The 17388-nt window shown below is 43.0% G+C and overlaps 1 protein-coding gene across 6 annotated transcripts in view; it reads right to left on the reverse strand.

The window, feature by feature from the left end:
• The window catches only part of neto2a (neuropilin (NRP) and tolloid (TLL)-like 2a), a 66943-nt gene extending 50373 nt beyond the window's left edge, over positions 1-16570 (reverse strand). For 2 of the 6 annotated variants that reach the window (XM_072518191.1, XM_072518189.1), the window contains exons 1-2: positions 15992-16570; positions 12768-12821 (exon numbers count right to left, since the gene is read on the reverse strand). In XM_072518191.1, the coding sequence (XP_072374292.1) occupies positions 12768-12821; positions 15992-16028 (91 nt within the window). In that variant the 5' untranslated portion in view covers positions 16029-16570. Of the gene's footprint in view, positions 1-12767; positions 12822-14526; positions 14752-14839; positions 15122-15991 lie in introns of those variants that run through there. The other 4 variants (XM_072518188.1, XM_072518186.1, XM_072518190.1 and 1 more) reach the window with 2 other exon arrangements.
• Between the last annotated feature and the right edge of the window lie 818 nt (positions 16571-17388).

Here is a 17388-nt window from a genome sequence, read left to right on the forward strand (position 1 = left end):
TGTTCTATGTTTACGGTCCCACCTCCATCACAATGGAGCCGTAAAGATCCACCCAAAGCACATCCATATCTGAGGATATCCAAGGATATCTCAGCAATGCGGCGTGCATTTCTCCTGAACTGGTTGACTTGCGACTTACAGCACTGCCAATTTTTTAAGCATTATTTATTTTTATCTGATCCAATTTCTCCATCTGCTTTCCCAGCTTCCTTTTGGAATAGGAACTTCCGTAGGCATTAATTGTCTGCCAAAGTAAGATATAGTCACTTCTTTTTGCCTGCAAATAAGGGTAAGTACTGACAGTAGGGCATAGAGTACCTCTCAAGAAATGTAACCTTCCCCGTTGATCCTCTTTTTACTGCAAACTCTTTGGATATGAGATTCTCACTGGAAAGTCATTGATGACAATAGGTGAAAAAATGTTGAACAATTATCGCAATAGTTTATGAAAATCTAAATTGCAGCAGTGAAGAAATACCTAAACATGTTCGCTGTTCTATGTCATCACATAGAAACCTTGTAAATCTATTTCACATGGGCATCATTACAAATTGGTGTCATGCACACCTTCACATCCTGAAATGGTGTGCCTGATTTCTAAGCTCCAAAGTTATTATCTAAATGAAGCTTTGTGACAGAGATAAAATGGAGGGAAGACAAAAAGGGCATATATCAGCTGTAATGGAATTCTGCACAATTGTTTTAGCAGATCTTCGCAATTTATTTCTGCAAATTGGATGGAACCTATCAGAAAAATCCAAGCTCTTATTACAATATATCAGAGATATTTAAAACCGCTTTCCAAGAATTAAAACTCTCTGCCTCAAAAGTGGCCAGTCTTAAAATGAAATCTAGACAATGTAACAATATGTATATTGTAAGGAATACAAAGGGCTAACAATTTGATGTTAATACTTCTCACCACCAGACGGAGATAAGGAACAGTCATATAAATATCATGTGACTCCTGGGATTCTGGGAGAAGGTGTTTAGGCGTAAGAGAGATTAGTTGCACAGTGTAGAGTTCTATAGTTAGAGATATTGTATAGTTCAATTTAATAACTTATACCTGGTGACTTGTTCGAATCTTATTTAAGTAGTGTAAATAAATCAAGCTTTGTTCATTTACTTAGCTTAATGTTCTTTATTAACACTAAATCAAGACATCCTGATTTACAAAACAGAGAACATCGCAGACAATATGGGAAGGAGTTTATGCAAAGAGATATGAATTGTTAACAAGTTTTAAAAAAATAAATTGAGAGTACCCAATTATTATTTTTTCCAAGGGGCAATTTAGTGTGGCCAATCCACTTAACCTGCATATCTTTGGGTTGTGGGAGTGAAACCGACGCAGACACAGGGGGAATGTGCAAACTCCACACAGTGAGCCGGGGCCGGGATCGAACCCGGTTCCTCAGCACCATAGGCAGCCGTGCTAATCACTGCGCCACCCAATTGTTAACAAGTTACAAGTGTCAGAGACCTAATGATTGAAAAACATTTCAGCATATATCCTGTGCTTCCATGGAATATGGTGGGTGATGAAAGTACAGAATATTTTAGAGAATTCAAATTTAAAGAAAATAATACATTTGTGAATTTTGGTTTGAATTCAAGAAATCAAGAACAGGGAGCTGATTGATCACTGTGCAACAGTCTTGCATAACCAGTTATTTTGGTGAACCAAAGTAACGGATTTGCGACACAATTGCATTTGGAGTCAGGTTAGAGAGACAAATGAGGTACCGATGCCAAGAAAGAGCTCAGTATTGATCAAGTTTCCCACATAGTTTGCAAGCGGGGAGTGTCGGGGCGGCACGGTGGCACAGTGGTTAGCACTGCTGCCTCACAGCGCCGAGGACCCGGGTTCACTGTTTGGAGTTTGCACATTCTCCCGGTGTCTGCGTGAGTCTCACCCCCACAACCCAAAGATGCGCAGGGTGGGTGGATTGGCCACGTTAAATTGCCCTTAATTGGAAAAAATGTTTAAAAAGGAAACGGGGAGTGCCAAAATATTTTTAATTATTCTGGGATGAGGGAGCAGCAGGCAAGTATTTATTGGCTGTAAAACTTGGCAAATAAAAAGCTAGGTTGGCTAAAGGTGAATCAACTCACCACCGATTTTGGAAGCGAAACATACCAACACCATTCAAGGACCATAATAAGTGGTAAATTATTGGTAAGATGCGCACCATTTCCAGTTTGTGAGACCAGCAGGTGAGGTGACCCAGCAGATTTTGAAAACTTCCCTTCAATCGCCACCACTCGCATAGATGCATAAGCGCAGTTTTAAAAAAAGCAGGCAACTTTAAAACAAAGAGGCAGGGAGAAAAAAGAACTGCAAACAGTGTAAGTACTGCAAAACTAAATTACAACACTGGAGAATCTGGAAACATCTATTTTAAATGTGACAATGCCAGCCAATGTAGGTTTTAAATTTCAACTTTTTGTAGCTACTGGCCATCTACTCCCGAATGAAGATTACGCATTTGCTGTGAGAAATCCGGATGATCTTTATCTCCCAAGCAGTAAGGCTAAGCCAAAACTGCATGATGGATGTGTGATAAATCCAATATGCAAATATAAACTAAGCCGCACGAGGAAAGGAATTACACCCAATCTTCAACTCCATATAATGGATAAAAATGTTATACTACTATTCACAATTCTCTGGCCACTGCGGAATGCATAAATATGCCAGAAATTAAACTTACTGCAATTGCTGGTAGCTTTCATGGCATGTCAATATGTAAAAACTGTTTACAAAAACCACTGACTCAAGATGTTTTGAATGTATGCAGTGATGGATTTTGAAAGTCTGAGCTGTCTACAGTTAATACCATACTAAATAGAAAACTGTAAAAGCTGGCAGTGAAATTATCCATACAAATGGACAAGAAAGCAATTGATGAACATATTGCAACAGAGTTCTTTTCTCCCATCAATAAACCCACAGAATAGGTACCAACTATGGTGACAAGTTGTTAAGTCAAAAACATCTGACCATTTATAATTTTCCAATTAAACTGAACGATTAAAAAAAAAAAATGTAAAGTACACAATTCTTTTTTTTCAATTAAGGGTCAATGTAGCGTGGCCAATCCACCTACCCTGCACATCTTTGGGTTGTGGGGGTGAGACCCACGTAGACAGGGGGAGAATGTGCAAACTCCACATGGACAGTGACCCGGGGCTGGAATCGAACCCATGTCCTGGGCGTCGTGAGGCTAGATTGCTACAAAATTCACAAATCCCAATTTTCACTGTGTCCACCTTGCCAGATTTTCACCATTCTGTTTGGTTTCAGTGGCATTGCATGACATTCTATATTGTGTCACACCAGGGTAGTATTGAAAGTGTATGCATGAAATCTTCGAGGAGTAGAGTTAATTGTAGTTGTCAATCTGATTTGTAGAATCATAGAATGGTTACAGTACAGAGGAGGCCATTCAGCCCATTGTGTCACTGCAAGAGCAACTCAGCTCGACCCACTTCCCTATCCTATTCTCCATAGCCTCTTCAGATAATTGTCGAATTCCTTGTGAAAACCTGCTTCATCACACTTTCAAGCAGTGAATTCCAGATACTGACTACTCGCTGTGTAAAATATTTTTCCCTCACGTTGCCTTTGGTTCTTTTGCCATTTGCCTTAAATCAGCATCCACCTAAGATGTGTCCTGCATAGGACACTGGGAGAATTGGCCATGTTTAATGACAAGCAAGCTGCAGTTTAAATAAACATTGCGGAGCAAGCCTCAGCCTAGACTTTACAATACACAGGAAAAAGGTCATCTCCAAGCTATCCCTGGAACAATAGAACTATCCTGTCAATCACACTTGTTTACCAGACACAGTGACACATAAACGCCTTATTTGGAAGGGCCTACCTGCTCCCAACACTTGCAGGCATGGCCACCGAGTGCACACTCCGAAATCGATGTGGCAGCCTCTGATTGGACTTGATCGATCAGGGTGATCGAGCCCTGATCAATTGATTGGCAATGATCTAGAGATTACCCTAAAGGGGTGTAAAATCCAAGCTGGTTAAAAGGTGCCGCACCACCTTAGAATCTCTCTCTGCAGCAGCACGCAACAGCAATGAAACAACGGTAGTCTTCACCGGCCACCACGAAGAAGACCATCATGCCACCAAACAGAATACCAGAGCCAGAGCATCAGATCAGACAAGGACAGAACATCGAAGTCGAATACAGATAAAGGCCTTTATCTGTCTGGGTACTTGCTAGTCACTCTAAAGTTAAGAAAAGGTCTAGTATGAACTTTAGTATTCTGTAAAGTAACTTGTGTTGAATGGTGTGATTGATTAATTGTTACATTATGAGAGTGTGAATAAATACTATTTGAAAGAAGTCCTGAAAGATGTGCTGTCAGGTGAATTGGACAATCTGAATTCTCCCTCTGTGTACCTGAACAGACGCCAAAATGTGGCGACTAGGGCTTTTTCACAGTAACTTCATTGCAGTATTAATGTAAGCCTACTTGTTACAATAAAGATTATTAAAAATAAAATAAAAAATTAACAAAGCCGGTTCGCAGTTATTTGTCCACCGCATACTGGTTAAAGACACACTGTGGTGGCAATAATTGGCGAACTCTGGTGAGGTATCGACAAGAAGTAACTATGTTGGTCTGACATCAAATCCCACAAAACCTAATATTCCTGGAGATTTAGCCTGAGCCCGAATTAAGATGGCAGATGCCCCACGTGACGGTCAGGATTTCAAGTAAATCAAAGGGGGTAGAAGGTCTCTATTGAAAGACTATTTAAAAATCAGAACCCACAGGTGTATACTCCATATTGGATGAATTACTGTTTTTTCTCTGGGAAAGTGTGTACTAATTGCATGTGTGACTAATGAGGAGGATAAACTCTGCAAGTTTGCATTTAAACTCAGAGGGATTAGGACCGGAACATAGCCCAAAGCCGCACCCGCAGTCCAATCCTCTCCCTACCTCTTGTCCTTGAGAATGGCAGGAAAGACCTCAGAGGTAGAGAATTGTCCCATATGGGAAGAGAAAATCAGAGATAATATAAAGAAGAAAGGGTGGCCCCTATGGGCAGAATTTTGTTCAAATACAGGTCCCAGAGCCTTAGGACAGAAGTACTGGGACTATTTGACGACGGCTCATAGAAAGCGAGCAGCCAAATATGAGAAGGCGATGGCCAGATTGAGCTGCTTAAGCGCAGGTAGTAGGAACCAAACAGGTTTTACACACTGCTCATGAAGAATTAGAAAAAGCAAAGCAGTTGCAGGGGAGGAGGAGGAAGAAATTATAAAACTAAAGGAAGAGAAGGAAGAGGAGATTAAAAAGTTGAAAGAAAAAAAAACAGGAAGACATGAAAAAACTGGGGGAGAAAAAGGAGAAAGAAATAAAGAAGCTTAAAGAGGAAAGGGAGGAAGAGATTAGGAAATTAATGGAGGGACAGGAGGAGGAGATAAAGAGATTAAAAGAACAGCAGCAGGAGAAAATGGAGCAAATAAAGGCTGACAAGGATAACACGGGCAAATCAGGCTGGTTTAGTACATCTGGGAAGTTTTCAGATCCAATGCGAGAAAGCCTCCCAAGACATCCAGCATGCTGTCTTGGCCAGAGATGAAGCCGAGCACATGGTAACACAGTTACAAACCAAGTGCACCAATCTGCAGGCGGCATTAAAAGCTCTCCATCAAGCCAGTAAAGAGCAGAGACAAGCAACCAACCACTGGTACACCCCAGGCCAATTGTGATTGCTGCTAAAAATAAAACAGGCCGCCCTGATTTGCCGGCCAATTAAAATAAGGTTCTGTCCGACCACTCTAAGCCTCGTGGACTCTTGAAAAAAAAAGGAGGGGGGCGGGGGGGGAAACGCATAGTTTAAATACATTTACATGTAGAGAAATCAAATATTAGACAAGGATAAAAACAGAAATTATGCTTGATCCCCTCAGGACACCAACGAACGGCAAAGATGCAACCCCGAAATCTATCTCATCGTATTCATCATCGACATAAACACTCAGGACATCCCAAACAATATGACCTTTTTATACCTGGGATACCTCTGGTTTGCTCCACCTGATGCGGGGGAATGGGAGGATGGTGTACTATGGATACACCCCAATAAAACCATAATGTTTGCGTGTAAAAATCAGCAGCTTATATACAAAAAGCCAAATGGTAGTTCAGCCGAATGCTATATGTCACTGTAGCAGGGGATTAGAACATAGAATATACAGTGCAGAAGGAGGCCATTCGGCCCATCGAGTCTGCACCAACCCACTTAAGCCCTCACTTCCATCCTGTCCCCTCCTAACCTCTTGGTCACTAATGGCAATTTATCATGCCCAATCCACCTAACCTGTACGTCTCTAGACTATGGGAGGAAACCGGAGCACATGGAGGAAACCCACGCAGACATGGGGAGAACGTGCAGACTCCGCTACAGACAGTGACCCAGCGAGGAATCTAACCTGGGACCCTGGCGCTGTGAAGCCACAGTGCTATCCACTTGTGCTACCGTGCTGCCTGTGGATTGGTGGGGAGTTTCGAAATTGGATGTCTGGCTAACAGTGCAGAAAAAGGATTAGAACTCGGGCAAAAGTGTCCCGGGACACTAATAGAAGGGAATATTGCCCTCTCTGAGATCAGGACAGGGCCGAAGCCAACCCCAAAATCACCCCACTCCGTTTGTCCTGAAGCCACCCCCGGACCACAAAACGGATTAGTACTAAAACACACAGGGAAAATCCTGATGGACAACATTCCCCACAAATTGGTACCTGTGGTGGTGGATATACTGCCAGAGTGGTGTTCTCCCCAGCTCAAGAGGATGTACCTCCACTTGACTTCCAGACTGTTAGGATGGAAGGTAGGAATGGACGAAAGGCAGGAAAGAGTCAAGAGAGGGTTAGTAAATGACGCAGCCACAGCATATGGAGCAGAAGTAGCAACTATCAACTCCCTTGGTTTGGCCAATCTGGACAACAAACTTAGATTCCTGGCCCAGTTAAACAGGCACTAAATTCCATTAATGAGCTCAGCCAGCAAGATGCTGAAGGGGAACTGACTGGGAACGCAGCCAGCAACCACATGGTCATTATAGAATGCGAAGAAGTGGGAATGTTCTGGTGCGATACAGAAGCATTAGATCTGTCTGTTGTTTAATGTAAAGAGTCAGTGGAATATGCTTCAAGAGCATACATGAGCAGAGGCAAATAGCTATAAAGGGAAAAAGATGCTTGCCTTAATATTTGTGGTGAGTGAATTGACCATGGAACAGAAGTGAGACTCACTGTAACTTCTTGGACAGCATTATTCTCTGTTACCAGATGACTAAAAAGAAAGGTGTACTCTCTGAAATTGATTTACAAATTTCTGAAATGCTCAACAGACGAACTCGCCTTGACTGAGAAAGCCATAGAAAGACAGTGCTTATTCAGCACTCTGAGTTCATTGAGAAGATTAAACACAATTTTAACGTAGAACATGATAACTAAAATCAATTCTAAAACTCACCTCAAAACATACCATTCTGACTAGGTTCCTGAAATAGAAAGCATTTATTTGTCCCAAGATTACTATTTCCAATAGAAATTCTCTGTTCACCATGAGATCACATTCAATGAGTGTTCTCAACTGGAGATGTAAAAGCAAGAAATTCACTCCAGCCCTTTCAGATTGCAGAATATTTGTGCCATTGATGTTATGCACTGACTCTTTGTGAAAGTTGCACTCAATCTCCACGTATCTTCATCACGTTGCTTGCAATAATTCTCAAATGACAAACCTAGGAGCCTTGAATGTCACATAATATCCCTTACAGACCGTGGTCAAAACTGGAATACAAATTCTACCTTAAGAAGCTTGTCCTTCTGTGGAAACAAATGCAGCAAAAATACCAGCACCAGTATCAGAAGTCAAAATAAGCCATTCTGACAGCTCTGAAGCAAACAAACGCAGATCAGACCTACCACAATTTCAAATAAGAAAAAGATTACCGAGAAGCTGATGAGGCGAACACCTCCTGAATTTTAAAGTGTATTTAATAAAATGCGACTTGTAGCAAGTGAATAATTGTGGGATGATTCTAAAAGGTTTGCAAGAAAATTGTATGTTAAAAGCCAAATAGCTCATGGTTCCAATGTTTGATTGGAAAGAAATGTCAATATAAAATTGCTGGTAGGATTTTATAAAGAGGTGGACTGCACAGCACTGTGTTCTGGGATAGTTATCTCCTGTCCAACTATGTTCTGGGATAGTTATCTCCTGTCCAACTATTAGAAAATGTTATCCACAACTGCCTTTAAATACAACCACTTTCCTGCCCATTCTGAAGTCAGTGTCTAGTTTGTGAGCATTTCTAAGACAGTGAAACTCAGCAGCAAAAGATCTACTAACTGAGCTGGACAAAATGTTGTAATACTGAGTATAAGAATATGCACTTATGAATATGCCTTACATGTATTGAAGCCCAAAGGAGGTGCATGGGGACCTTTTAAACTGGATCAGAATATTTGATTAGCAAAACTTCCTTTATAAATTATTCAGATCTGAGATGCAAGTACTCAAGAATGATTCCACTTGAACAGATTGAAACGTGTGGTTATAGTCTCTAAGACATTGTAAAACAGTAATGAATACAGGCATAGTTTTTTCTAAATCTGGAAAGGACAATGAATCTGTTCACTTCTTTTGAAAATTTCATGTTGGCTATTTGGTAATTAATACATTTATTTACATTTTAGGATTAGAAATATTATGGAACACAAGGAGCCATTCAGCCCATCAAGTCCATGCCAGCTCCCTGTGAAGCAGTTCAATCAAGTCCTTCCTCCACTATATCCCTGCAGCTCTGGAAATTATTTCTCTCTAGCGTCCATCCAATTTTCCTTTGAAGTCATTCATTGTCTTCACTCCAACCTTGTCGGAGCAGGTGCGGGTGTCATGCCCAGTGAAAGGCATATCATATTCATAACTTTAAACATGGAGTATACTCAAGTGGAAGCTTCTGGAACTGCCTTTATTTATTTTAAAATATGGACATTGATGAACTATTAAGATGGGCTGCCAAGGGGGTCAGGTGTCCATTACTCCAACCCAGACTATCAAGCTTTTGGAAAGTTCTGAATTGAATCATTCTGGGTGGGGGTCTACTTCTTTAATGGTCATGTCTAGATTGTAATTCTTTGTCAAATGCACTCCTGCCATTTTCGAAGCCTGCTCCAAACACAGTGTCAGTGAACTCCTAGACTTTATCTCCAAGTTTGCATTTAACAAAGGAAAGCTTAGGTGACTAGTTATCCACACACCAAGTGTGGAAGGCTTTTGCTAGAGTCATACTTAAAAGTACCAGTAAAGTAATAGTCACAGAGGTTTACAGCATGAAAACAGGCCCTTCAGCCCAATTTGTCCATGCCACCCAGCTTTTACCACTAAGCTACTCCCAATTGCCTGCATTTGGCCCATATCCCTGTGTACCCAGCTTTCTTTATTCTGTAACTCTCCCCAACTCCCTACCATTAACTGAGTAGGTTCTGCCCTGATACAATCGACCAAAATGCATCACCTCATATTTATCTAAATTAAACGGCATCTGCCATTCATCGACCCACTGGCCCAATTGATCAAGATCCCGTTGCAATCCTAGATAACCTTCTTCACTGTCCACTATGCCACCAATCTTGGTGGCATCTGCAAACTAACTAATCAAGCCTCCTAAATTCTAATCCAAATCATTAATATAAATAACAAATAGCAGTGGACGCAGCACTGGTCCCTGAGGAACACCGCTGCTCACAGGCCTCCAGTTTGAAAAACCTCCTCTGCAACCATTCTTTGTCTTCTGTCGTCAAGCCAATTTTGTATCCAATTGGTTACCTGACCCTGGATCCCAGTACCTGCAGACTCAGAAGTATTCAGAAGTACAGTGCTGTTTTCCATGCTAACATGATCTTCTCCATTGTCCAGCGACTTGAGAAGTGTAGGGAGCCAGATATAACCCTTCACCTTACTTTTGTAGATCTCACTATAGCATTCACATTATTAGCAGGGTAGGACTCAACAAGATTTGGGGGAAAATTGGTGGCCCACCAAAGGTCCTCACCTTTGTTCCAGCTGTGACCCTTGCAGCCAATGAATGGCCACTTAAGGGGTACTTCCTGTCTGCCAGTCATTTTGAGCCAAGCTTCAGTTGGGAAAAGAGGGTTACTTCCCTCATTGGTACCTTTCCTGATAGGGTGCTCTCCCCCAGTGCTCCCTCCTTCCTTGGTCTCTCTGTTAAGACCCGCACCCACCTCTCTCCCCTCCACCCCCACCCCCCAAACTCCCATGGTGGGAAATCTTACCACCTATCACATTCTGCTCAGAGATCGTCTCCCCATTGCCTCTAACCTGTTCTCCCTGACTATAAGTGTCATGGAAAACGGTGTCATATCTCTGCCCTTGATCACACTAAATAACACCCCACTGGAAGTGGTTTGCAAAGTCTGCTGCCTTGGGTCTATTGTCAGGTGGATGTACCTTTAAGAAATGGGTGTTTATCAAATAGCTGCAGTGATGTCAGTGTGTGGGTGGAGCTGGGCTCTGCTCTGCTTTTTACTTTTGTTTTGTGCTGAAAGCAGATTTGGGCTCTGTGTTTAGTTTTGCTTTCAGTTGGAAAGCTGCATGTGAACCAAGCAGATGTGTGTATTGATCTTTCTCTCCACAAGCTAAAGAATGTCTTCAGCTCATTGATGATTTCAAAGTAATACCTGTTTCTGTAAAGAATTCAAACCTCCTATCTTTGTTAAAAAGTGTTTTGGGCTTATGGATGTTGTTAGGAAAGTTACTAAGGGTTACCTATGGAATATTGTATTTGGGAAAGTATCAGGGTTTGTAGTCGATAAGCTGTTGACTGCGTGTTTATAAAGTGTTAACTGAATTCATAGAATAAATATTGTTTTGTTTTAAAAATACTTTTAGATCTCTGTTGCATCACACCTGTAAAGTGGACCCTTGTGCTTCCCATAAACAAAATCTATTAAAAGTTGTGGGTCAGGTGAACTCCATGAAAAAGTTTGGAGTTTTCTAGTCCGATGCAGAATTCAAGACACGCGTAGGGAAAGCAGTTACCACCTTTGGCTGATTCACAAAATGTGCATGGAATAACATCAGGCTGATTCGTCAGACCAATATGCTGCTTTATGAAGGCTGTGTTCTGCGCACCTTGTACATGATGCTGCAGCTATCCAGAAAGGAAATGCAACAACATTCATCTTTGCTATTTGTGCCACACTCTGGGCATATCATGGAATGTGGAAATTCGCTCTGAAGTACATTGGTGCTTACCAAGCAAAGACAACTTGGCTGGCATGGGCATGGTTTCATACGGTCCACATACCCAAGGATTTTCTAGACAGCGAGGTAGATAGAGGTAGCCAGAGTCAGCCGGCCAGTAGGATGTTCAAAGTCCTGCATACCTGACATGAAACCCCTAAACAGTGATTCTTGCAGCTGGGTAGGCACTAGGTAAGGACATGGTCTGTGCGCTGGCGAGCGCCACCATGAAGTGGGAACAAAGGCTTGACAACAGGCACCAACACTGAAAACAGCTCACAACCTGATAACCATTGCATATGTGACACTTGTCGCAGAACCTGCTTCCCGAATTAGTCTCTTCAGCCATCAGCAGTGCCCGGTATGAAGCATGGTTCTGATTTGCTGTGTTGTCCATGGTTGAAGAGGGTTGGCGCGGAGGCTGCAAATGGCTTTATTTTAAAATGTCTGGAATCATTTGCGTTCTTTATTAATTGAAAACTGGAAGTAATTTATTGCCTTTCTGCAGGAAAGAAGACCTCGGGGAGTCGAGACGAGATTTTTGGTTTAATTGCCCGGGTAACAGCCTTTACTAGTTTACTAGGAGAAAAAACCCGCTTCATTTTTAATTACATAAGGGAGATTCCAACCCAATTTTGCCGCAACTCTCCTATTTGCTATGATAGGATTTCCTAATATTGGAGTAAAACTATTTTTCTTTAATTTAAATATGCATTAAAGAACCACTTCTGGCGAAGTGAGAGTCGCGTCCGCTGTCAGGTATTGAGGATATTTCAACTGATCTAATTGGCTTTTTCATTCTTCAACTTAAGCAATTGAAAATCCATAAACTGCAATGGTGAAGATTTCATTAACAGGAGGCCAAACTCCTCCTCATGTCACGCAGCAGCTGCCGTGCTCCTGTTAGACTTCCTTACAGAGAGGGTCATGGTGATCTGAGCGCTGGGGACCAGTCCAGGGAGGTTTCACCCATTCTAACCTCCTATGGCACCATGTCCTTCTGGCAGCATGCAGCTAATTGCCAGCGAATAGTTTTGCGTGGATGGTTAGTGGCCAATACACGAGTGAGTAGCTATCCTGATCTCTGGTAGCCTTCAATACGCAATTATTAAACAACCTAAATATATTGTCCTGCTCCCCATTCTCAATCTGATGAGATGGACTTGCGGAAGCGGTGACCCATTAACGCAAACGCCTGTAAGACGGAAGGTCGAAATAAACGGCTCGAATGCTGTAAGAGTGGTGATATATCTCAGGCTGCTCCAGCCAGTACATTCCATTATCTCACTGATACAAAGATGGGCTGTACAATCTACACTTACAATGCACTTGGTAGCTGATATACAAACTCTCGTTAGCTTTTACGAATTAATACAGAAGATTTCTCAAGGCCATCCGGTACAACCAACTGAACTGGTCGCGGTCAAAGAAAAAAAATGCAAACGCACCTTGTGCCTTTTGTATAGAGGCGATTCCTCCAGTGAGAACAATGATCGACCAGACTGGAAGAGAAAAGCAGGTTTCAGTGTCCGGGGGTTGGGGTAGAATTCTCCAGAGATTAGGAATTTACAACAAAAAAAAACTTACAACATTTTGTCGATGGAAAATCACTAAAATATATGTGCCTACATGTAGCCAACACGAGAAGATATTCCCAAATAACTGATTTTACTCGTGCGGGAAATCCAACCGACAAGATTTGTTTTTTTTTTAGTTGTACGATGAAGTCCATCTTCACACCCCGTGATCAAGCAGGTTTATTGAGGATTTTATTTAGGGGGTCCGCTCCTTAGGAGTCCATGGTGTGGCTGTCATCAGTAATATTTCTGCATTCTCCCCCGAGGGGAGTGGGGACACTAACCTCGGGACACTTTTATAATATTTCCCTAAAGAGACTGCACGCATTATACAGTTTGGTAAGCTGTGCGATTTTAACCAGGGACAGAATGAGTCAGGTCAAACACGAGCGATGGCACGTCTGCCGGGGACGGTAGTTTCCGCAGTGAGTTCCAGAAGTTTTAGGGTTCGGGTTGGGTTGGGTCAGGACCCCCCCTCCCCCTCTGCAATGCGTCTCGGTTCTAAATTCCAGAAATGCCCGTACTCCCAACTTTTTAGACGAAGAGATTGGGATGATCGGGGGGAAACCAAGTGCGGGGACAGCTTGGATTTTCAAAACAATGGGACTGTGAGAGGAATCTCTCCCAATTCGGCGGCGTTTTCTGAATACAGCCTCATGAAGCTTCCTGGTGTGGCTGGGTGTTTGCACTCTAGTTACCGCATGTTAAAGTGTGTAAAGAATCCCAAACCTTTGCAATTTGGCGGTAAATGCTGGTTCGTTTTTACCTGAACCGCTATCTCAAATCTGATTTGAAAGGATTACGACTCTCTCCCCCCCCCCCCCCCCCCCAAAAACCCCGTTGTTTAAATTTAGTGAGTAGAATTGATGAGATTGCTTTACACCCACCCCCGAGTTAACCGAGTGGAGCAGAGCCAGGCTTAGCTTTAATGACAGCAAAAAACAGAAGTTCAAGCAGCTTCAACTATCTTACCCCACATCTGGCTCCTGAATCCCCTCATACCAATTATATCAAAATAACATTTCCTATTGTTGCACAGTTGTGCTCGGGCCAATTTCTGCGAATTAAGCCACATTGTTGAAAATGTCTTACGTGCTCAATGCATCATTATTGAGTGACAAACACCAGAAATAACACCATGTGTAGAGATTATTGAGAGAGAAAGTTACACTTTTCAAAATAAATTAGGCATATTGCTCCTTGAGAGGGCGGAACCACAGTGAACCGACGTAACCTTAGTGAGGGGGGAAGAGGGGATCATGTATTATGGACACATTTCCTTGGAAATGGGCGTAGTGGAAACTCCTTGGTCCTTCTCACGTTCACTCATATGCATCAAAAGTTTTCCCATGTACCGGTGGCGAGAGAGCATCGACAGCGAGAGAGCCAAGACCCAGATCGCAGTCTGACCCTGGTACAGATTTCCCGGCTGTGCGGGCGGGAGAAAGCTGGGGAACAGGGAAATCTCGGACCCTTCAGACATTTCCCGATTTCATGTGGCAGACCGAGCCAATGCACACATCAGCCTTGCATTCAGCAACCAAAGATCGACTGCCTTGCACAAGCGAATCCATAGTGACTGAAATCGGGAGGCGGAATTTTATGATGTTGTTGGGAGGATTCAGAATACCTTTTCTAGGATCAACCTGATATTTTCCAGTTTCGATACAAGACTCTTGCATAATTCCGGGTCAGTCTAATTCGCCATTTGGAACCAGCCTGTTTTACTGTGTTAGTGGACACGGTACAAGTTGTGGCGAATCGGCACGTTCCGGTTGTAAGTCAGAAGGACTGACTCTTCCAATCAATTACCCACACTGTGCAAATGTCTAATACGGCCAATTGAATTAGAATGAAAATATATGGGCTTGACACCATTCCCACTCAAGCGGATGAGAAATAACACCATCGTTTCTGTTTGGCGTTTCGACAATATACTCAACATTTTAATTCGAACTGATAAATGAGATTGCAGCGATGGGTTGGTCGCGATGAATGAACTCCAGCCTCTTCAAGCTTTTCCCACATTCTGCTGTTCGAAACTTGCAGTTCAGAACAAAACATAAAAAGAAATCTGACTGTAGGTGTAAGAATGTTAGATCACGAGGTCATTTCAGCGTCTGTCCCGCTCATTAAATTTTAATTAAGTTGCCGGCCGAGAGAGTTGGTCCCGCAATGGGCTGGATTAAATATCGACTTAAGACAAAACCTTCAAGAATTTGTAAAAGGAAGAAAAGATCGGAGCGGGATCTCCAGGTGGGACGGCACAGGGGGAATGGAGTGCTGAAAGTAGTGGTCTTCGTAAGGTGCTGGGGTAGGAGGAACTCTCAGCTCCACGTGGAGCTGTTACTTCAGCACCTTGCACTCCATTCCAAACACCGGGGAAGCGACAGCTCAGCACAGGCCCCTCTGGAATCCGTCAACCAGGAAGTCGTGGAAGATTTAATTCCCATCTCCTGGCCAACGCTATGAGCGGCCGCGATTCCACTCTCTGATACACAGGGATCCCCGAAGCCGGGTGCCAGCTCCGGAGCTCTACACAATAAGGCCCATTGGGACTGAGACTTGCTCCGGGCGAGTGGGGAGCTTCAGTTTAAAAACCCTTTCACCTTCTCTGCTACTGTGTGAGAGGCAGGTCCGCCTGCTGTGTTGGTGCAAACTTTTAGTGGTTTCAAATGGATTGGAACACCACAATGAGACAGCGACAACACGATTCTGTACAGGATGTACTTCAGATACTTCCAAATACCTGGTCATTTTAAAACGGAACACAAACAGGGGGGGGCGGCAGATTTCGGGAAGGAAAAGACAAACATTTCTGTATTGTACAGTGAATGAACACGACCAGCAATGTACATAATTGTTTATAATTCTTGAAAATACCAACAAAAAGATTTTCTAAAAAACGATGGGAATTTGACCAATCTTCGTTTAAAACGGGAAAAAACCTCCCTTTGTCATGAAACCAAAAGCTTTTAAAATAAAAAGAGGGTTTTATAAAAACAAGTATTTTTGGACAATAGGATTTGATGACTTACAAAGCACAGGACCGTCCTGTAGATGGCGACGTTATTTTATCTGTTATCGCAACTCACCTTTGAACATGAAGAAAAACCGTCTTTCCAGCACCATTATTTCCGTTTGGAAGGTGTAAATTCTTCGGAGCTTCTCTTCCGATGGGTCTGTAAAGCTGACCGCTTACAGGCAGAGACTGAGGCAGAGACTGAGGCAGAACACTTCCGAGGGCTTGTCAAGTGAAACAAAGAATCCAGCGAATGAGCTTTGCAGTCGGCAGCTTTTCTCCCGGATACCTACCCACATTCAGAGATCAGGTCCTCAATTCCAAATCAGGTCCTCAATGACAAACTTTCCGCCTTGGGTTAATTCCATCCTTTAGTCAGGTCTATCCCTTGGGTATTTCCTCCACAAAGACCCCTCCGGGCGGCAGATCTTTCCAAAAACAGACCTTTCAATTGATAAACCGAGAATGGAAACTAGCGGAGAAGCAGAGTTTGGAAGCTGCCTAAGCGGCCGGGAAGGGACGGTGGCCCCTCCGAGGGGTAGCCGCAGGCACTCCAGCTCCCAGCTGGGTGAACTCCTGCTACACAGTAGAGCGAATGAATGAAGCTCACTTCCAGCTCGCCGTGGTGTGTGTGTGCTTCAATGAGCAGCTTGTACGCATGCGCCCACTCCACACAAGACAGCGAGCTGCAGCCGGCTGCTTCCAATTCCACACACACACCTTCACACACAACGGCAGTGGCCACAGGCTGCTCAGTAATGAAGCCCTTTAAAAAAAACCACTAAGTTTTCCATGACTTAAAGGGATTAGTGTACACCACACCCTTGTAAACATCGCGCGAAGATCCGAAACATCATTCGGTAGCTATCGCAGAACATGTAAACGAAAGAGAATTTTAAATGCACCATTTTTGTCCCCCCCCCCCCCCCCCCCCCCCCCCCACTGGGTTGGGTCTCTTTAAGTAACTGTTCTTATACACAGCACAAAATAGTACTGTTATGACTTGAAAGACGCCAGCTGCCAGCCTATCTATGATCGTTAAACATTTGGGATTGTGGCGATAAATAATCAGTCTTTCAACATCATGTCTTTCAACATGTTAGGGGTTTGGGACAATGCGCTGCTATTGACAGCACTGCCTCCCACTCTGCATTAGTCAGTTACGTGGAAATCCAGCAGACCAGACTAGTTTAAATTCGACGGGCCTCTCCATCTTTATTTGTAGTTTTATTGTATCTGACACTCAGTCTAAACAGACAGAAGCCGCCTCCTGCAACACGGATGTATAAGATGACATGTCCAGACGTTTAGTGAGAAACTATTGGGTTAAAAAACGACTACTGGTCAAAAGGATCGCAAAATCGATGAAGAATGGATTCATCGCCAAGCACCAGGGAAAGTTTCCTTTACACGACAAATACATTGAATCTGCTCAGCACTCTGTGATAGAAGTTTTGATGCATGACAGGG

This window comes from Scyliorhinus torazame, chromosome 10, assembly GCF_047496885.1.
Source record: "Scyliorhinus torazame isolate Kashiwa2021f chromosome 10, sScyTor2.1, whole genome shotgun sequence".
In the NCBI taxonomy this organism is placed as follows: Eukaryota; Metazoa; Chordata; class Chondrichthyes; order Carcharhiniformes; family Scyliorhinidae; genus Scyliorhinus; species Scyliorhinus torazame.